The sequence below is a fragment of the Scyliorhinus torazame genome, chromosome 8 (assembly GCF_047496885.1).
Source record: "Scyliorhinus torazame isolate Kashiwa2021f chromosome 8, sScyTor2.1, whole genome shotgun sequence".
NCBI lineage: Eukaryota > Metazoa > Chordata > Chondrichthyes > Carcharhiniformes > Scyliorhinidae > Scyliorhinus > Scyliorhinus torazame.
Window position 1 is genome coordinate 143967718 of NC_092714.1, and position 22091 is coordinate 143989808.

A 22091-nucleotide genomic window follows, 5' to 3' on the forward strand; every position below is an offset into this window, starting at 1 on the left:
CTAACCCGGTGATCACGGGCTCGCCTAACCCGGTGATCACGGGCTCGCCTAACCCGGTGATCACGGACTCGCCTAACCCGGCGATCACGGGCTCGCCTAACCCGGCGATCACGGACTCGCCTAACCCGGCGATCACGGACTCGCCTAACCCGGCGATCACGGACTCGCCTAACCCGGCGATCACGGACTCGCCTAACCCGGCGATCACGGACTCGCCTAACCCGGCGATCACGGACTCGCCTAACCCGGCGATCACGGACTCGCCTAACCCGGCGATCACGGACTCGCCTAACCCGGCGATCACGGACTCGCCTAACCCGGCGATCACGGACTCGCCTAACCCGGTGATCACGGACTCGCCTAACCCGGTGATCACGGACTCGCCTAACCCGGCGATCACGGACTCGCCTAACCCGGTGATCTCGGACCGTCCTAACCCGGTGATCACAGACTCACCTAACCCGGTGATCACGGACTCACCTAACCCGGTGATCACGGGCTCGCCTAACCCGGTGATCACGGGCTCGCCTAACCCGGAGATCACGGACTCGCCTAACCCGGCGATCACGGACTCGCCTAACCCGGAGATCACGGACTCGCCTAACCCGGAGATCACGGACTCGCCTAACCCGGTGATCACGGACTCACCTAACCCGGTGATCACGGGCTCACCTAACCCGGTGATCACGGACTCGCCTAACCCGGTGATCACGGACTCGCCTAACCCGGTGATCTCGGACCGTCCTAACCCGGTGATCACGGGCAGACCTAACCCGGTTTTCACGGACTCACCTAACCCGGTGATCACGGACCGAGTTAACCCGGTGATCGCGGACCGACCTAACCCGGTGATCACAGACCGACCTAACCCGGTGATCGCGGGCAGACCTAACCCGGTGATCGCGGACCGACCTAACCCGGTGATCACGGGCAGACCTAACCCGGTGATCACGGGCAGACCTAACCCGGTGATCGCGGACCGACCTAACCCGGTGATCGCGGACCGACCTAACCCGGTGATCGCAGGCAGACCTAACCCGGTGATCACGGGCAGACCTAACCCGGTGATCGCGCGCAGACCTAACCCGGTGATCGCGCGCAGACCTAACCCGGTGATCGCGCGCAGACCTAACCCGGTGATCGCGGGCAGACCTAACCCGGTGATCGCGGGCAGACCTAACCCGGTGATCGCGGGCAGACCTAACCCGGTGATCGCGGACCGACCTAACCCGGTGATCACGGGCAGGCCTAACCCGGTGATCGCGGGCAGACCTAACCCGGTGATCGCAGGCAGATCTAACCCGGTGATCGCGGACCGACCTAACCCGGTGATCGCGGGCAGACCTAACCCGGTGATCGCGGGCAGACCTAACCCGGTGATCGCGGGCAGACCTAACCCGGTGATCGCGGGCAGGCCTAACCCGGTGATCGCAGGCAGACCTAACCCGGTGATCGCGGGCAGACCTAACCCGGTGATCGCGGGCAGACCTAACCCGGTGATCGCGGGCAGACCTAACCCGGTGATCGCGGACAGACCTAACCCGGTGATCGCGAACTGAATTAACCCGGTGATCGCGGGCAGACCTAACCCGGTGATCGCGGGCAGACCTAACCCGGAGATCGCGGGCAGACCTAACCCGGTGATCGCGGGCAGGCCTAACCCGGTGATCGCAGGCAGACCTAACCCGGTGATCGCGGGCAGACCTAACCCGGTGATCGCGGGCAGACCTAACCCGGTGATCGCGGGCAGACCTAACCCGGTGATCGCGAACTGAATTAACCCGGTGATCGCGGGCAGACCTAACCCGGTGATCGCAGGCAGACCTAACCCGGTGATCGCGGACCGACCTAACCCGGTGATCGCGGGCAGACCTAACCCGGTGATCGCGGGCAGGCCTAACCCGGTGATCGCGGGCAGACCTAACCCGGTGATCGCGAACTGAATTAACCCGGTGATCGCGGGCAGACCTAACCCGGTGATCGCAGGCAGACCTAACCCGGTGATCGCGGACCGACCTAACCCGGTGATCGCGGGCAGACCTAACCCGGTGATCGCGGGCAGACCTAACCCGGTGATCGCGAACTGAATTAACCCGGTGATCGCGGGCAGACCTAACCCGGTGATCGCGGGCAGACCTAACCCGGTGATCGCGGGCAGGCCTAACCCGGTGATCGCGGGCAGACCTAACCCGGTGATCGCGGGCAGACCTAACCCGGTGATCGCGGGCAGACCTAACCCGGTGATCGCGGGCAGACCTAACCCGGTGATCACGGGCAGACCTAACCCGGTGATCGCGAACTGAATTAACCCGGTGATCGCGGGCAGACCTAACCCGGTGATCGCAGGCAGACCTAACCCGGTGATCGCGGACCGACCTAACCCGGTGATCGCGGGCAGACCTAACCCGGTGATCGCGGGCAGACCTAACCCGGTGATCGCGGGCAGACCTAACCCGGTGATCGCGGGCAGACCTAACCCGGTGATCGCGGGCAGGCCTAACCCGGTGATCGCGGGCAGACCTAACCCGGTGATCGCGAACTGAATTAACCCGGTGATCGCGGGCAGACCTAACCCGGTGATCGCGGGCAGACCTAACCCGGTGATCGCGGACCGACCTAACCCGGTGATCGCGCGCAGGCCTAACCCGGTGATCGCGCGCAGGCCTAACCCGGTGATCGCGCGCAGGCCTAACCCGGTGATCGCAAACTGAATTAACCCGGTGATCGCGGGCAGACCTAACCCGGTGATCGCGGACCGACCTAACCCGGTGATCGCGGGCAGACCTAACCCGGTGATCGCGAACTGAATTAACCCGGTGATCGCGGGCAGACCTAACCCGGTGATCGCGGGCAGACCTAACCCGGTGATCGCGGGCAGACCTAACCCGGTGATCGCGGGCAGACCTAACCCGGTGATCGCGGGCAGGCCTAACCCGGTGATCGCGGGCAGGCCTAACCCGGTGATCGCGGACCGACCTAACCCGGTGATCGCGGGCAGACCTAACCCGGTGATCGCGAACTGAATTAACCCGGTGATCGCGGGCAGACCTAACCCGGTGATCGCGGGCAGACCTAACCCGGTGATCGCGGACCGACCTAACCCGGTGATCGCGGGCAGACCTAACCCGGTGATCGCGGGCAGACCTAACCCGGTGATCGCGGGCAGGCCTAACCCGGTGATCGCGGGCAGGCCTAACCCGGTGATCGCGGGCAGTCCTAACCCGGTGATCGCGGGCAGACCTAACCCGGTGATCGCGGACAGTCCTAACCCGGTGATCGCAGGCAGACCTAACCCGGTGATCGCGGGCAGACCTAACCCGGTGATCGCGGACAGTCCTAACCCGGTGATCGCGGGCAGACCTAACCCGGTGATCGCGGACAGTCCTAACCCGGTGATCGCGGGCAGTCCTAACCCGGTGATCGCGGGCAGACCTAACCCAGTGATCGCAGGCAGACCTAACCCGGTGATCGCGGACCGACCTAACCCGGTGATCGCGGGCAGACCTAACCCGGTGATCGCAGGCAGACCTAACCCGGTGATCGCGGACCGACCTAACCCGGTGATCGCGGACCGACCTAACCCGGTGATCGCGGGCAGACCTAACCCGGTGATCGCGGGCAGACCTAACCCGGTGATCGCGGACCGACCTAACCCGGTGATCGCGGGCAGACCTAACTCGGTGATCGCGGGCAGACCTAACCCGGTGATCGCGGGCAGACCTAACCCGGTGATCGCGGGCAGACCTAACCCGGTGATCGCGGGCAGGCCTAACCCGGTGATCGCGGGCAGGCCTAACCCGGTGATCGCGGGCAGACCTAACCCGGTGATCGCGAACTGAGTTAACCCGGTGATCGCGAACTGAGTTAACCCGGTGATCGCGAACTGAGTTAACCCGGTGATCGCGAACTGAGTTAACCCGGTGATCGCAGGCAGACCTAACCCGGTGATCGCGAACTGAGTTAACCCGGTGATCGCGAACTGAGTTAACCCGGTGATCGCGGGCAGACGTAACCCGGTGATCGCAGGCAGACCTAACCCGGTGATCGCGGACCGACCTAACCCGGTGATCGCGGGCAGACCTAACCCGGTGATCGCGGGCAGACCTAACCCGGTGATCGCGAACTGAATTAACCCGGTGATCGCGGGCAGACCTAACCCGGTGATCGCGGGCAGACCTAACCCGGTGATCGCGGGCAGACCTAACCCGGTGATCGCGAACTGAATTAACCCGGTGATCGCGGGCAGACCTAACCCGGTGATCGCGGGCAGACCTAACCCGGTGATCGCGGGCAGACCTATCCCGGTGATCGCGGGCAGGCCTAACCCGGTGATCGCGGGCAGACCTAACCCGGTGATCGCGAACTGAATTAACCCGGTGATCGCGGGCAGACCTAACCCGGTGATCGCAGGCAGACCTAATCCGGTGATCGCGGACCGACCTAACCCGGTGATCGCGGGCAGACCTAACCCGGTGATCGCGGGCAGGCCTAACCCGGTGATCGCGGGCAGGCCTAACCCGGTGATCGCGGACAGTCCTAACCCGGTGATCGCGGGCAGACCTAACCCAGTGATCGCAGGCAGACCTAACCCGGTGATCGCGGACCGACCTAACCCGGTGATCGCGGGCAGACCTAACCCGGTGATCGCAGGCAGACCTAACCCGGTGATCGCGGACCGACCTAACCCGGTGATCGCGGACCGACCTAACCCGGTGATCGCGGGCAGACCTAACCCGGTGATCGCGGGCAGACCTAACCCGGTGATCGTGGGCAGACCTAACCCGGTGATCGCGGGCAGACCTAACCCGGTGATCGTGGGCAGACCTAACCCGGTGATCGCGGGCAGGCCTAACCCGGTGATCGCGGGCAGGCCTAACCCGGTGATCGCGAACTGAGTTACCCGGTGATCGCGAACTGAGTTAACCCGGTGATCGCGAACTGAGTTAACCCGGTGATCGCGAACTGAGTTAACCCGGTGATCGCAGGCAGACCTAACCCGGTGATCGCGAACTGAGTTAACCCGGTGATCGCGAACTGAGTTAACCCGGTGATCGCGAACTGAGTTAACCCGGTGATCGCGAACTGAGTTAACCCGGTGATCGCGAACTGAATTAACCCGGTGATCGCGAACGGAGTTAACCCGGTGAACGCGAACTGAGTTAACTCGGTGATCGCGAACTGACCTACCCGGTGATCACAGACTGATCTAACCCGGTGATCGCGGACTGACCTAGCCCAGTGACCACGAACTGAGTTAACCCAGTGACCACGAACTGAGTTAACCCGGTGATCACGAATTGAGTTAACCCGGTGATCACGGATTGAGTTAACCCGGTGATCACGGACTGAGTTAACCTGGTGATCACGGACTGACCAACCCGGTGATCAGGGTCTGATCTATCCGGTAATCAGGGAATGACCTAACCCGGTGATCACACACTGACCTTCCCGGTGATCACGGGCTGACCTTCCCGGTGATCACTGGCTGACCTTCCCGGTGATCACGGGCTGACCTTCCTGGTGATCACGGGCTGACCTTCCCGGTGATCACGGGCTGACCTTCCCGGTGATCACGGGCTGACCTTCCCGGTGATCACGGGCTGACCTTCCCGGTGATCACGGGCTGACCTTCCCGGTGATCACGGGCTGACCTTCCCGGTGATCACTGGCTGACCTTCCCGGTGATCACTGGCTGACCTTCCCGGTGATCACGGGCTGACCTTCCCGGTGATCACGGGCTGACCTTCCCGGTGATCACTGGCTGACCTTCCCGGTGATCACGGGCTGGCCTTCCCGGTGATCACGGACTGGCCTTCCCGGTGATCACGGACTGACCTTCCCGGTGATCACTGGCTGACCTTCCCGGTGATCACGGGCTGACCTTCCCGGTGATCACGGGCTGACCTTCCCGGTGATCACGGGCTGACCTTCCCGGTGATCACGGGCTGACCTTCCCGGTGATCACTGGCTGACCTTCCCGGTGATCACGGGCTGACCTTCCCGGTGATCACGGGCTGACCTTCCCGGTGATCACGGGCTGACCTTCCCGGTGATCACGGGCTGACCTTCCCGGTGATCACGGGCTGACCTTCCCGGTGATCACGGGCTGACCTTCCCGGTGATCACGGGCTGACCTTCCCGGTGATCACGGACTGACCTACCCGGTGACCACGAACTGAGTTAACCCAGTGACCACGAACTGAGTTAACCCGGTGATCACGAATTGAGTTAACCCGGTGATCACGAATTGAGTTAACCCGGTGATCACGGATTGAGTTAACCCGGTGATCACGGACTGAGTTAACCTGGTGATCACGGACTGACCAACCCGGTGATCAGGGTCTGATCTATCCGGTAATCAGGGAATGACCTAACCCGGTGATCACACACTGACCTTCCCGGTGATCACGGGCTGACCTTCCCGGTGATCACTGGCTGACCTTCCCGGTGATCACGGGCTGACCTTCCTGGTGATCACGGGCTGACCTTCCCGGTGATCACGGGCTGACCTTCCCGGTGATCACGGGCTGACCTTCCCGGTGATCACGGGCTGACCTTCCCGGTGATCACGGGCTGACCTTCCCGGTGATCACGGGCTGACCTTCCCGGTGATCACGGGCTGACCTTCCCGGTGATCACTGGCTGACCTTCCCGGTGATCACTGGCTGACCTTCCCGGTGATCACGGGCTGACCTTCCCGGTGATCACGGGCTGACCTTCCCGGTGATCACTGGCTGACCTTCCCGGTGATCACGGGCTGGCCTTCCCGGTGATCACGGACTGGCCTTCCCGGTGATCACGGACTGACCTTCCCGGTGATCACTGGCTGACCTTCCCGGTGATCACGGGCTGACCTTCCCGGTGATCACGGGCTGACCTTCCCGGTGATCACTGGCTGACCTTCCCGGTGATCACGGGCTGACCTTCCCGGTGATCACTGGCTGACCTTCCCGGTGATCACGGGCTGACCTTCCCGGTGATCACGGGCTGACCTTCCCGGTGATCACGGGCTGACCTTCCCGGTGATCACGGGCTGACCTTCCCGGTGATCACGGGCTGACCTTCCCGGTGATCACGGGCTGACCTTCCCGGTGATCACGGGCTGACCTTCCCGGTGATCACTGGCTGACCTTCCCGGTGATCACTGGCTGACCTTCCCGGTGATCACGGGCTGACCTTCCCGGTGATCACGGGCTGACCTTCCCGGTGATCACTGGCTGACCTTCCCGGTGATCACGGGCTGGCCTTCCCGGTGATCACGGACTGGCCTTCCCGGTGATCACGGACTGACCTTCCCGGTGATCACTGGCTGACCTTCCCGGTGATCACGGGCTGACCTTCCCGGTGATCACGGGCTGACCTTCCCGGTGATCACGGGCTGACCTTCCCGGTGATCACGGGCTGACCTTCCCGGTGATCACGGGCTGACCTTCCCGGTGATCACTGGCTGACCTTCCCGGTGATCACGGGCTGACCTTCCCGGTGATCACGGGCTGACCTTCCCGGTGATCACGGGCTGACCTTCCCGGTGATCACGGGCTGACCTTCCCGGTGATCACGGGCTGACCTTCCCGGTGATCACGGGCTGACCTTCCCGGTGATCACGGGCTGACCTTCCCGGTGATCACGGGCTGACCTTCCCGGTGATCACGGGCTGACCTTCCCGGTGATCATGGACTGACCTACCCGGTGATCACGGACTGACCTTCCCGGTGATCACGGACTGACCTACCCGGTGATCACGGACTGACCTTCCCGGTGATCACAGACTGACCTACCCGGTGATCACGGACTGACCTACCCGGTGATCATGGACTGACTGAGCAGGAGGAAACATAATGCTAATTGAGGTAAATGCAGAAAGAGTAACATGGAAGTTGAAGATTTTTTCATGCCAGGGGTTACGATCTGGACTGCACTGCCTGAAAGAGTGGTGAAAGCTGATTCAATTGTTCCTTTCAAAAGTAAACTGTACAAGTCCTTGAAGGGGTGAAAGTCAATGGACTATGGGGAAAGAGCAGAGCAGTGGGACTAATTTAACGAGCAGTGAGACACATCAATTCCATACTCCCAGAATGCCTTGATCCACTGCAATTCGCATACCATCACAGCCGGTCCACAGCAGATGCCATTTCCCTGACCCTACACTCATTACTAGAGCATCCTACATCAGATTCTTATTTATTGACTGCAGTTCCACCTTCAACACCATAATCCCAGCCAAGCTCATATCGAAACTCCAAAACCTGGTTCTTCACTCCTTCCTCTGCAACTGGATCCTCAACTTCCTGACCCATAGACCACAATCAGTAAGTATGAACAACACCACCTCCTCCACGATAGTCCTCAATACTGGGACCCCGCAATGCCCCCTACTATACTTCCTATACACACACGACTGTGGGGCAAAATTTGGATCCAACTTCATCTACAAGTTTGCTGATGACACGACCATAGTGGGTCAGATCTCGAACAACGATGAGTCAGAGAGGGACAGGAGGGAGATAGAGAACCTATTGGTGTGGTGTAACAACAACAATCTCTCCCTCAATGTCAGCAAAACTAAGGAGCTGGTCAGTGACTTCAGGAAGCGAAGTATCGTATACACTCCTGTCAGCATCAATGGTGCCGAGGTGGAGATGGTTGACAGCTTCAAATTCCTAGGGGTGCACATCACCAAAAATCTGTCCTGGTCCACCCACGTCGCGCTACCACCAAGAAAGCACAACAGCGCCTATACTTCCTCAGGAAACTAAGGAAATTCAGCATGTCCACATCGGCCCTTACCAATTTTCACAGATGCACCATAGAAAGCATCCTATCTGGCTGCATCACAGCCTGATATGGCAACTGTTCAGCCCAAGACTGTAAGAAACTACAGAGTCGTGAACACAGCCCAGTCCATCACACAAAACCACCTCCCATCCATTCATTGATTGATTTTGTCTACACCTCCCGCTGCCTTGGGAAAGCAGGCAGCATAATCAAAGACTTCTCCCACCAGGGTAATTCTCTCTTCCAACCTCTTCCATCGGGCAGAAGATAAAAATTCTGAGAACACGCACTGACAGATTCAAAAATAGTTTCTTCCCCGCTGTTACCAGACTCCTGAATGACCCTCTTATGGACTAATCTGATCTCTTCACACACTTTCTCTACTGAGTAGCACCACACTCTGTATGCTTCACCCAGTGCCTGTGACTATGTATTTACATTGAGTATTTATGTATGTCCTATGTTTTCTCATATATGGAACAATCTGTCTAGACTGTATGCAGAACAATACTTTTCACTGTACACATGGCAATAAATCAAACCCAATACATCAATAGCCTTCTGATGACTGTTGGATTTTAGAGGCCGTTCGTTAACCTGAGCACAATGTAACAAGTTAGCACTTGGAGAGAAAATAGACTTGAAGGTTTCAGCTCAATGAAGAGTACTTCACCAGTTTAATTAATTTATAGCACTACCCATGTTTGCACAGGCAAGCCACAATTGGATCATCCTTTTCATCAAGTGATTTTAAAAAACAAAAGATCCAATGCAGCACTGGTCAGGTCTCCATTTAGCATGTGCCTCTTGTAATTGTTTGTTTTACATTTACATAATGAGTTTAATGTAGAAAATCACTCCAAGGATAAACTCAGAACTCAGCATCCAAGTATCCTGGATGCCAGCTTTGGAAATCTTGCTAAGCAGGATATTTCCAAATACTGATCTCATACATGCACATTTACTTCACAAATCAACGCAACAAACAGCACAAGATTGAACAGTCTTTGTTGGGAGAAATATAAACTGCATGCAATTTAGAGAAATGGTGCTAGTAATTTAACAAGCTTCGAGAGCAAATTGGATTTAATTGAGAGAAAACAGCTGATAGAAGCTGCTTGAAGACCTGACATTGCACAAATCAGCAGACCTTTTTAAATCAGTAAATACAATACAGGGGATTAATGAGGCGCAAAGAACTTATTGAACCGCCCAAAATAGTCAGCACACTTTTAATACGTTATAAGCAATAGTTTTATAATTGACTTCTATTGTAATGTCAAATGGTTAACACTACGTGTCCACTATAGGCAGCTGCCCATGAAGAGTGTAGATCGTCCAAATATTCGGGGCTGTGCTATAAACTATGAAGGAGTTATAACAAAAATAGAAAATGCTGGACAATCACAAGTCTGATAGCATCGGAGGAGAGAGAACAAAGCAAACGTTTTGTCTGGATTACTCTTTTTCAAAGATTTATACCATTGTGGTGGTGGTGGTGGGGTGGGTGTCGTGGAACAGTAGGGCTGAATAGAGGGCCAGCAGTAGATGGAGATTGACAAAGATGCCATGGACAGAAAGACAAAGGGAATGTAAATGGTGGTGATAAAGACCGAGAAGGGTGCTGATAGTGGCCCATTAAAAGATCAGAATGTGTTAATTACAACACTGAACGTACATTCCAGGGAATGCAATATTTCAGATTGTTACTTATCCAAATGCAGCACTTCATGCATCAGCACTACTTCAGGTTCCCACCTATTCCAAGTAACTCGCATTGAATAGTGCAAGGTTTTTCCTTCATAACTTAAGCATGAATTTGTGCTCTACACTGTACATGCCGGTTTAGCTCAGTTGGCTGGACAGCTGGTTCGTGATGGAGCGTGGCTTCAATTCCCGTACTGGCTGTGGTTATTCATGAAGGCTCTGCCTTCTCGCCTTGCCCCTTGCCTGAGGTGTGGTAATCTTCAGGTTAAATCACCACCAGTCAGCTCTTCCCCCTCAAAGGGGAAAGCAGCTACTGTCATCTGGGACAACGGCGACTTTTTACTAAGCAAGTTTTGACTGAATCTTCTTTCATTCATAGTTCTATTTAAGGATCACCTATCAGAATAGAAGAAAAAGGTCCGAGAGTAGATCACACACCCCGTTCATCTTCTACTCAAGCTTTAGTTTGCATCTTTCCAATGAGCTTATAGCCACAAGCTTTCTGTTTTCTCCTCATGCCCACTGGATTCTATTAGAAATATTTTTGGAAGGGCGGCACATGGCACAGTGTTTAGCACTGCTGCCTACAGCGCTGAGGATCCGGGTTTGAATCCCGGCCCTGCATCACTGTCCGTGTGGAGTTTGCACATTCTTATGTCTGCGTGGGTTTCACCCCCACACCCAAAGATGTGCAGGTTAGATGGATAGGCCCTTAATTGGGATAAATTGTCCCTTAATTGGGGAAAAAAAAGAAATCCCCAATTTTCAATTGGTATGTCCATTTCTGCAAATACTCCCAGGTAACAAATGAGAGCAAGTCTCTTCCAATAGCCTTCTACTCCTGGGCATTTCGCCAGTTGTACACTAACTTTGAGCAACACAGGCGATGATGCCAATCTGAGTCAAGATACATGGCAGCTACAAAAGAGGCCTCAGATGGTGAAGCGAGGCTCCTTGGCAACATTAAATGACCGCCACCATTGTCACCCGCAGTGGGTCTGTCACTTTGCTCTGATGGGCTTTAGTGAGTAGGCCATCCATGCCTAGAATCAGCATGCCCATGTCCAGAATGACAGCCCTGATGATGTAGGATTCCCTTCAGATGATGTATGCATATGCAATGTTTGCGCAGATGTAGTTTTTCCAGTTACTGCGTCTGGCACAGACACCCCGCCCCCCCACAACCCCCAGTATAGATATAGGTCAGATTTTGTATCATGGGAGTTGACTGAAGGACAGAAAGGAATGTAGCAGACTGTCATACCACAGCCATTGTTGGCTGATTCAGGAAGTCATTCAGCAGGAATACAATGACTTGAACATTCTCATTTTAAAGGCCAAGTTATTAAAAAAACCTTAGATCCCACCAAGAATAACTTACTCTAGTTTGGTAGTTGGTTTGGTAAAAAATTCATTATAAAGCCGATGTTCATCCTGACACACGTGAACCAGAAAAGCACAACCACTGCGAACCTGGAAGAAAATGCAAAATCATTGTTTGTTTAAAGTACAGCTGCTCTCTTTCAAAACCAGATCAGAGCTGGCCACAAACTGGCCATTTTTGGAATGTGCCATGTATTTGATTTTTTGTCTCAATTAGCATTAATTTATTGGAACAATTTGGCTAGGCGATGCATTTTGCCAGACTTGGTTATATGTTTTGCCGCTTGCACACCAAGCTATTCCCACATTTCAAGCAACCATTGCCCTTACCCAACCTGCACTGGCCCAAACCACCACTGACCAAAGTGTCTGACCCAAAATCCAGTTGCCATGAACCTTGCTGGAGACAGCTGTAGGCAGTATTCAAAAGGTCTCAATTTGTATGCATCTTCCGGTAACAAGTTTAGAATTGTAGTTTAAATGAAGTGTAAATAGCCTATGGAGGATAAACAGATTATAGACGATTGGGAAGGTCGAAGGTCTCAGAGATATGCACTGGATAAAAGCAAATTACTGCAGATGCAATCTGAAACTTAGAGAAAATGTTGGAAAATCTCAGCAGTTCTGGTAGCATCTGTAAGGGGAGAAATGAGATAACATTTCGAGTCCAGACGACCCTTTGTCAAAGCTTTGTCAGAGGGTCTGTGGCAAGGGGTTCATCCAGAGATGGGAGCTGTTTATTGACTTCTTGAAGGATAGTTTGGGGGGGGGGGGGAAGAGAAACCTTTGTTTATTGAATTTGGATGTTGTTTGGGAAACAGGGGAAGTCCTAAAGAGTTCAAGCATCGTAGATATATTGAGTAACAATGGGCACATTCTATAGAAACAGTTTCTATAATTGCGTTAAGTGTAAAGTAGTCCGGTTTGTGTGTATTTGTCTTTTCTTTATTTTAATTGTCTTTAATAATTGTTATCCAACGACTGGGCTATTTATTCTCACCGAGGTTGCACACCAAAACTAAACAAAAGTATACACCCCCGCGAACCAGTGTTTCATGTCAGGATACCCTCGCAAATAACATCAGCGTGCTTTGTGACACTGGCACAGCCTTGCTTCCAGTTTTGAGGACGTATACCTACCAGAGCATGGTGCAGTATATTACATGACTGGAATTTTATTTAAAATCAAATTAAATACAGTAAAACTAGGGAATATTTATTTTTTATTACTCCTCTGCAAGGTTTTATGGGATCTTTTTCTATAAAGTGTTGCAATATAAAATGAGCTGACTGTGCGGTACCATGTCACTGCTGTGTTAAAAATACAAAATGCTACTTAACTTTGAATCAAAGCAGTTTATTCTTCTAGGCGCAAAAAAAACTAAATATAATCAGTTTGGACCAACAGATACCTTATTTAAAGAAAAAATGTTTTCGTTAGTGGTTCCACTTTTCACTTCCAAAGCCAGAAGGAACACCAATCAAGATTTCTGAGTCACTTAGCACCATTTGCCTTGAAATATTTTTAAGGGCAGCACAGTGGTTAGCACTGTTGCCTCACGCCGCCGAGGACCGGAGTTTGATCCCAGACCCGCATCGCTGGCCGAGTGGAGTTTGCACATTCTCCCCGTGTCTGTGTGGGTCTCACCCCACAACCCAAAAGATTTTTTCTTTTATAAATTTAGAGTACCCAATTATTTCTTTACCAATTAAGGGGCAATTTAGCATGGCAATTCCACCTAACCTGCAATCTTTGGGTTGTGGGGGTGAAACCCACGCAGACATGGGGAGAATGTGCAAACTCCACACGGATAGTGACCCAGGGCCAGGATTCGAACCCCGGCTCTCAGCGCCATCGTCCCAGTGCTAGCCACTGCACCACATGCCGCCCTACAACCCAAAAGATGTGCAGGGTAGTTGAATTGGCCACGCTAAATTGCTCCTTAATTGGAAAAAAAATGAATTGGGTGCATTAAATTTATTTTTTAAAATATTATAAGACATATTAAGCTCACATTTCAGAAGCATTTACTATTATAACACAGCACCATCTTTCACTTATTGAAATCTCAACACCAAAGGTTTGTATGATTGAATACAGGATTTATTTCAAACAAAGTAGCGATAATTAAAGCCATGCCATTTAGGAGCAAAATCAGGAAGTATTTTTCACACAATGGGTAATGGAAATCTGGAACACTCGCCCCAAAAGGCAGTGAGTGGATGCTAGGTCATAGAACTGTACTGCACAGTACAGGCCCTTCGGCCAAAGATGTTGTGCCGAACTAGTCTGAAACTAAGATCAAATCAACCTCCTCCCAATCATTCTAGTGCACTCCATATGCCTATCCAATAACCGCTTGAAAGTTCCTAAAGTGTCCGACTCCACTACCGTAGCTGGGAGAGCGTTCCACACCCCAACCACTCTCTGAGTAAAGAACCTACCTCTGACATCCCTCCTCTACCTTCCACCATGAACCTTATGCCCCCTTGTAACAGCTACATCCACCAGAGGAAAAAGTCTCTGAACGTCCACTCTATCTATCCCTCTCATCATCTTATACACCTCAATTAAGTCACCTCTTGTCCCCCTTCACTCCAATGAGAAAAGCCCTAGTTCCCTCAACCTTTCCTCATAAGACCTACCCTCCAATCCAGGCAGCATCCTGGTAAATCTCCTTTGCACCCTTTCCAATGCTTCCACATCCTTCCTATAATGAGGTGACCAGAAATGCACACAATACTCCAAATGTGGTCTGACCAAGGTCTTGTACAGTTGCAGCATAACCTTATAGCTCTTAAACTCAATCCCCCCTGTTAATAAATGCGAACACACGATAGGCTTTCTTCACGGCTCTATCCACTTGGGTGGCAATTTTCAGAGATGTATGGACATGAACTCTGAGATCTCTCTGCTCCTCCACATTCTTCAGAACCCTGCCGTTAACCCTGTAATCCGCATTCAAATTTGTCCTACCAAAATGAATCACCTCACACTTATCAGAGTTAAACTCCATCTGCCACTTTTCAGCCCAGCTCTGCATCCTATCAATGTCTCTTTGCAGTCTACAACAGCCCTCCACATTATCCACTACTCCACCAATCTTGGTGTCATCAGCAAATTTACTAATCCAACCTTCAACTCCATCATCCAAGTCATTGATAAAAATCGCAAATAGCAGAGGACCCAGCACTGATCCCTGTGGTGCACTACTGGTAACTGGTCTCCAGTCTGAAAATTTACCATCTACCACCACCCTCTATCTTCTATGTCACAGCCAGTTACTGATCCAATCGGCCAAATTTCCCTCTATACCATGCCTCCTTACTTTCTGCATGAGCCGACCATGGGGCACCTTATCAAACGCCTTACTAAAATCCATGTATGTGTCATCAACTGCTCTACCTTCATCTATGTACTTAGTTACCTCCTCAAAGAATACAATCAAACTTGTGAGGCAAGACTTAACCCTCATAAATCCGTGCTGACTATCCTGGATTGAGCTGTATCTTTCCAAATGATCATAAATCCAACCCTCAGGACCCTTTCCAATAATTTACCTATGACCGAAGTGAGACTAACCAACCGGCTGATAATTCCCAGTGTTATACCTATTCCCTTTCTTGAACAAGGGGACAACATTCGCCTCTCTCCAGTCTTCTGGCACTATTCCTGTAGACAGCGAGGACATAAAGATCAAAGCCAAAGGGCTCTGCAATCTCATCCCTCGCCTCCCAAAGAATCCTAGGATATATCCCATCAGGCCCAGGGGACTTATCTATCCTCAGGCTTCTCAAAATTTCTAACACATCTTCCTTCCGAATATCTACCTCCTCCAGCCTACCAGCCTGTATCGCACTATCCTCCTCAACAACATGGTCCCTCTCCTTTGTGAACACTGAAGAAAAGTATTCATTTAGGGCCTCTCCTATATCTTCAGACTCCATGTACACGTTCCCACTACTGCCCTTGACTGGCCCTAACTTCACCTTGGTCATTCTTTTATTCCTCACATAAGCGTAAAAAGCCTTGGGGCTTTCCTTGATCCTACCCGCCAAGGACTTCTCATCCCCCCTCCTAGCTCTCCAAAGCCCTTTCTTGAGCTCCTTCCTAGCTACCTTTTATCCCTCAAGTGCCCTAACTGAACCTTGTTTTCTCATCCTTACATAAGCCCCCTTCTTCCTCTTGACAAGACATTCAACCTCTTTTGTAAACCATGGTTCCCTCACTCGACCATTTCCTCCCTGCCTGACAGGGACATACATATCAAGGACACGCAGTATTTGCTCCTTGAACAAGCTCCACATCTCAATTGTGCCTATCCCTGACAGTTCCTGTTTCCATCTTATGCTCCCCAATTCTTGCCTAATCGCATCATAATTACCCTTCCCCCAGTTATAAACCTTGCCCTGCCGTATGTCCTATCCCTCTCCATTGCTATAATGAAAGTCACCGAATTGTGGTCACTATCTCCAAAGTGCTCTCCCACAACCAAATGTAACACTTGGCCCGTTCATTACCCAGTACCAAATCCAATGTGGCCCCGCCTCTTGTCGGTCTATCCACATATTGTGTGAGGAAACCCTCCTGCACACACGGGATAAAAACAGCCACATCCAAACTATTCAAATTATAGTGGTTCCAATCAATATTTGGAAAGTTAAAGTCACCCATGACAACTATCCTGTGACTACCGCATCTATCCAAATTCTGCATTGCAATCTTTTCCTCCACATCTCTGTTACTGTTTGGGGGCCTATAGAAAACTTCTAACAAAGTGACCGCTCCTTTCCTATTTCTAACTTCAGCCCACACTACCTCAGTAGACAGATCCTCCTCAAACTGCCTTTCTGCAGCCATTATACTATCCTTGATTAACAATGCTACTCCTCCACCTCTTTTACACCTTCCCTAATCTTACTGAAACACCTAAACCCCAAAACCGCCAACAACCATTCCCTGCCCCTGTTCTATCCACATCTCCGTAATGGCCACAACATCGTAGTCCCAGGTACCAATCCATGCTTCAAGCTCACCAAACTTATTCCTGATGCTCCTCGCATTGAAGTAAACACACTTCAAACCACCTTCATGCCTGCAGGTCCACTCTTGTGACCTTGGTACCTTCCTCAGTACTGCACTACCCTCAACTTTCTGAACTCCAGCAATGCTATCTCCTGGACTACAAATCAGTTTCCCATCCCCCTGCCAAATTAGTTTAGTTTAGGTCAATTGAAATGTTCAAGACCAATTATGATAGTTTTTTTATTAGGTAGGGCTAGTAAGGGATTTGGGACCAAGGTAAGTAAATGGAGTTGAGGTACAGATCAGCCACGATCCGATTGAATGGTGGAACAGGAGTAAGGGGTAAATTCTGTTTCTATGTTAATGCCTTTCTACTGGAAAGTAGTGTAATCAATAAGCTCATCTATAATGCCTTTGACGTAGGAAAACATCCCATAGCGCTTCACAGAAGTATCCGACAAAAATCGACACTGAACAAAAGGGGGTGTTAGGAGGGATAACCAAAGGCTTTGGGAAAGAAATAGAGGAGGAGGGGCCATGAAACCTAATAGTTTTAAGTCTGAAATGTTTGGTGATCAGGACTCAATGTAGGTCAGTGAGCAGAAAAGTGATGATTCATGAGATAGGCTCCAACTTCAGAATTTGGAATGAGCTGAAGTTAATGGAGACAGCAAGATGGATGCCACTTGTAAGAGCTGTGGAACTGTCAAGCCTGGGGGCGATAAATGTATGGCTGTGGATTGCAGCAACCGATGAGCAGAGACAATGTTAACTGAAGTTGGAAGTAGGCGGCCTGTGTGTTGTAAATAGGAGGTTGGACCCACCACAAAACAATACTTTCGCAGAACAATACTTTTCACTGTACCTCGTGACACTTGACAATAAAACAAATCCAAATGGTTGACTCTACCTGCCCTCAAGGGCAATTAGGGATGGACAACAAATGCCAACCTTGCCAGCGATATTCACATCCGACGAATGAATGTGGCATCAACTTCATTGGCAAGAATGAAAACAAGAGAAGGAAGCCCTGCTCAGCAGAGCAAGAGAGGTGTTGGCAGAAAATGGAGTGGTCGGCTATGTTAAGCGTGGCAGAGCTCAAAAAGTCAAGGAGGAATAGTGCGCCGTGGTCAGTGGGGATGTGATTTATGACATTGCTCGTATTAAAGGCTGCAGAATAATTGAAACTTCAAATATGATCTGCTGGATTTTGAATTTTTTTCCTCTTCTTTTTATAAATTTAGAGTACCCAATTATTTATTTTTTTCAATTAAGCGGCAATTTGGCGTGGCCAATCCACCTAACCTGCACATCTTTGGGTTGTGTGAGTGAAATCCACACAGACATGGGGAGAATGTGCAGACTCCACACGAACAGTGGCCCAGGGCCAGGATTCAAACCCAGGTCCTCAGCGTCGCAGTCCCAGTGCTAACCACTGCGCCACATGCCGCCCTCTGAATTTTGAATTTAAGTTAAATGGATCCCAAAATTGGCCCGAGTAATCAAAGTACAGAAACCTTTGGGATTTCATCATGCAATGATTTGGACTATACACAAATATTTCATCAACTGCTGCAATATGCAACCATATTGGTACTGCATATTAATATTCCCTCAAATGCTGCAGTTGTATTACACCAATTCCATTGCACACTAATGTTCTTTGAATTACAACATTACATAGCTATAGCTTCATTCCGTTTGCTGCTACTTGTGTTTCATTTAACAAAAAGGGACATTAAATGTAGGACACAATCCCCAATGTTGTGGAGAGGTGTAGAGTAGATCAGATAGTTAATGTTTTGCAGGTGAGGAGTGAAAACACGAGGAGAAATCTGGCCGTGTGAGCCTCACCACGAATTAGTGACAGAGCAATATTGGGATTTCTACAATCGGCCACCCAGTCCACCTCTGTGGTTGAAAGTTGCAGCGAGGGGAGGGGTGATAAGTATAGAGGGGAGGGAGCAGCACGTTCGACACACTTCCAGTGGTGACATTTCATTGCAGTGTGCCATGGGGAGGCAGCTTATGAGCTTACACACCATATCCCACAGCAAGTTCCCATTCTCAGGGAGAGGTACTGACACCAAGTAGCTGTCACTGGAAGGAAATCATGCAGCTACATTAGCCACCTGCCTGAACAAACAAAAGCCAAATGATGGAATGGGCTGAAGGTTCATCTTTTCTGGCATTATGTACATTATGAAGAGAAACGAGGGCAGCTAACGATTACACTTTTAAAATGTCTTTAGATGTTCTGCTAACCAACTCAAAACTTTTAAATGTTAAGTGCCTAAATCCAGCAGTACATTTTAGAAATGAATAACGGTGCTATGCATCAACACTGGAGAACATGTATTTTCAGTATTTGCATGACAATAGTATTGGTCTTTTTAGATTGTTAATACTCGAGACTCATACCAGAGCACAATGATCCCTGTTATTTTGGCTGGTCAGGTCAGCAATAGTGGAGGCGATGCTTGGACCAAGTAGAAGCCCCCTCTGATCCAGGTAGCACTGATGGATCTCGCTCAGTAGCTGCTGATACCTGATGAAAGATTAGGTCTGATTTGAAATTTTTGAAATTAAGGTCAGAAATCCCAACCCCCATAAGCAAAAATTAGTGTTATGAACTCTGCTAATTCAGAAGTACCTCATTTAGGTTATTTTTTATAAACAGTGTTAGAGAGTCCTTTTGAGGATAATACTGCTCGTCAAGAAGAGTTTTCCCTCTACATCATTTGTGGCACTATTAGTAAAGCACTGGCCTATCAGGGCAGGCCAATCCAGATGGGAGAGCTAGGCAAGGGCCAATGGGCTTTTGACAAAGCAGCAACTTCTATGATCTATCAATTTCAAAAGATTAAAACAGTGGAAATTGACTCAGTACCAAGGTTCAAGCACTAGGAATGCAGAGGGGGTTTTAAAGAGAGAGCACAAGACAGGCATAGAAAGAATGGCAGAGGAAAATGGGAGTAGACAGCAGGAGACATGGAGGGAGAGAGAGAGAGAGAGAGAGAGAGAGAGAGAGAGAGACGGAAGAAATTTACTACAGGAGTTCTGCAGGACAGTGTCCTACATCCATCCATATTCTGCTACTTCATCAATCACCTTCCCTCCCATTGTAAGGTCAGAGTGGGGATACATAGAAGATAGGAGACGACCTTTTGGTCCTTCGAGCCTGTTCCGCCATTCATCACGATCATGGCTGATCATCCAACTCAATAACCTAATCTTGATTTCTCCCCATAGCCTTTAATCCCATTCTCTCCAAGTGCCATATCCAGCCGCCTCTTGAATATATTCAATGATTTAGCATTAACTACTTCCTGTGGTAATGAATTCCACAAGCTCACCACTCTTTGGGTGAAGAAATGTCTCCTCATCTCTGTCCTATATGGTTTACCCTGAATCCTCTGACTGTGACCCCCGGTTCTGGACACAACCATCATTGGTAACATCTTCCCTGTATCTATCCTTACTAGCCCTGTTAGAATTTTATACGTCTCTATGAGATCCCCCCTCATTCTTCTGAACTCCAGCGAGAACAATCCCAACCTAGTAAATCTCTCCTCATATGACAGTCCGGTCATCCCTGGAATCAGTCTGGTAAACCTTCGCTGCACTCCCTCAAGAGCAAGAACATCCTTCCTCAGAGAAGGAGACCAAAACTGCACACAATACTCCAGGTGTGGCCTCACCAAGGCTCTATACAACTGCAGCAACACATCCCTGCTTCTATACATAGATACATAGAAGATAGGAGCAGGAGGAGGCCTTTTGGCTCTTCGAGCTTGCTCCACCATTCATCACGATCATTGCTGATCATCCAACTCAATAGCCTAATCCTGCTTTCTCCCCATAGCCTTTGATCCCATTCTCCCCAGTGCCATATCCAGTCGCCTCTTGAATATAGTCAATGATTTAGCATCAACTACTTCCTGTGGTAATGAATTCCACAAGCTCACCACTCTTTGAGTGAAGAAGTGTCTCCTTATCTCTGTCCAAAATGGTTTACCCTGAATCCTCAGGCTGTGACCCCTGGTTCTGGACACACCCACCATTGGGAACATCTTCCCTGCATCCATCCTGTCTAGTCCTGTTGGAATTTTATAAGTCTCTATGAGATCCCCCCTCATTCTTCTAAACTCCAGTGAGAACAATCCCAACCTAGTCAATCTCTCCTCATATGACAGTCCTGTCATCCCTGGAATCAGTCTGGTAAACCTTCGCTGTACCCCCTCGAGAGCAAGAACATCCTTCCTCAGAGAAGGAGACAAAAACTGCACACAATACTCCAAGTGTGGCCTCACCAATTGTAGCAACACATCCCTGCTTCTATACTCGAAACCTCTCGCAATGAAGACCAACATACCATTAGCCTTCTTTACCGCCTGCTGCACCTGCATGCTTACCTTCAGCGAATGGTGCACAAGGACACCGAGGTCCCACTGCACACTCCCCTCTCCCAATTTACAACCATTCAGGTAGTAATCTGCCTTCCTGTTTTTGCTTACAAAGTGAATAGCCTCACACTTCTCTAAATTATACTGCATCTGCCATTGATTTGCCCACTCGCCCAACCTGTCCAGATCATGCTGTAGGATCCCTGCATCCTCGTCACAATTCACCCATACCACCTAACTTGGTATCATCTGCAAATAAAATGAAAAATGAAATGAAAATCGCTTATTGTCACTAGTAGGCTTCAAATGAAGTTACTGTGAAAAGCCCCTCGTCGCCACATTCCGGCGCCTGTTCGGAGAGGCTGGTACAGGAATTGAACCGTGCTGCTGGCCTGCCTTGGTCTGCTTTAAAAGCCAGCGATTTAGCCCTGTGCTAAACCAGCCCATATAATTTTGAATCACAGTCGCTGCGAGCAGGATCTTTGAGATGTTACATTTTGTTCCCTCATCCAAATCATTAATATATATTTGTGAATAGCTGGGGTCCCAGCACCGATCCTTGTGGCACCCCACTAGTTAGTGCCTGCCAATTTGAAAAGGACCCATTAATTCCTACTCTTTGTTTCCTATCCACCTCAATACATTTCCCCCAATCCCACGCGCTTTAAATTTGCACAATAATCTCTTATGCAGGACTTTGTCAAACACCTTCTAAAAGTCCACATTGACACCTGAAGCCGGTATTATCTAGTTACATTGTGTACCTTGTGTTGCCCTATTATATATTTTCTTTT

The 22091-nt window shown here is 50.5% G+C and overlaps 1 protein-coding gene across 1 annotated transcript in view; it reads right to left on the reverse strand.

Annotated features, from left to right (window-relative positions):
* The window catches only part of LOC140428166 (conserved oligomeric Golgi complex subunit 3-like), an 82425-nt gene that overhangs the window by 21945 nt on the left and 38389 nt on the right, over positions 1 to 22091 (reverse strand). Inside the window, exons 10-11 of the mRNA XM_072514316.1 lie at positions 19313 to 19439; positions 11864 to 11955 (exon numbers count right to left, since the gene is read on the reverse strand). Coding sequence (XP_072370417.1) covers positions 11864 to 11955; positions 19313 to 19439 — 219 coding nt within the window. The remainder of the gene's footprint in view (positions 1 to 11863; positions 11956 to 19312; positions 19440 to 22091) is intronic.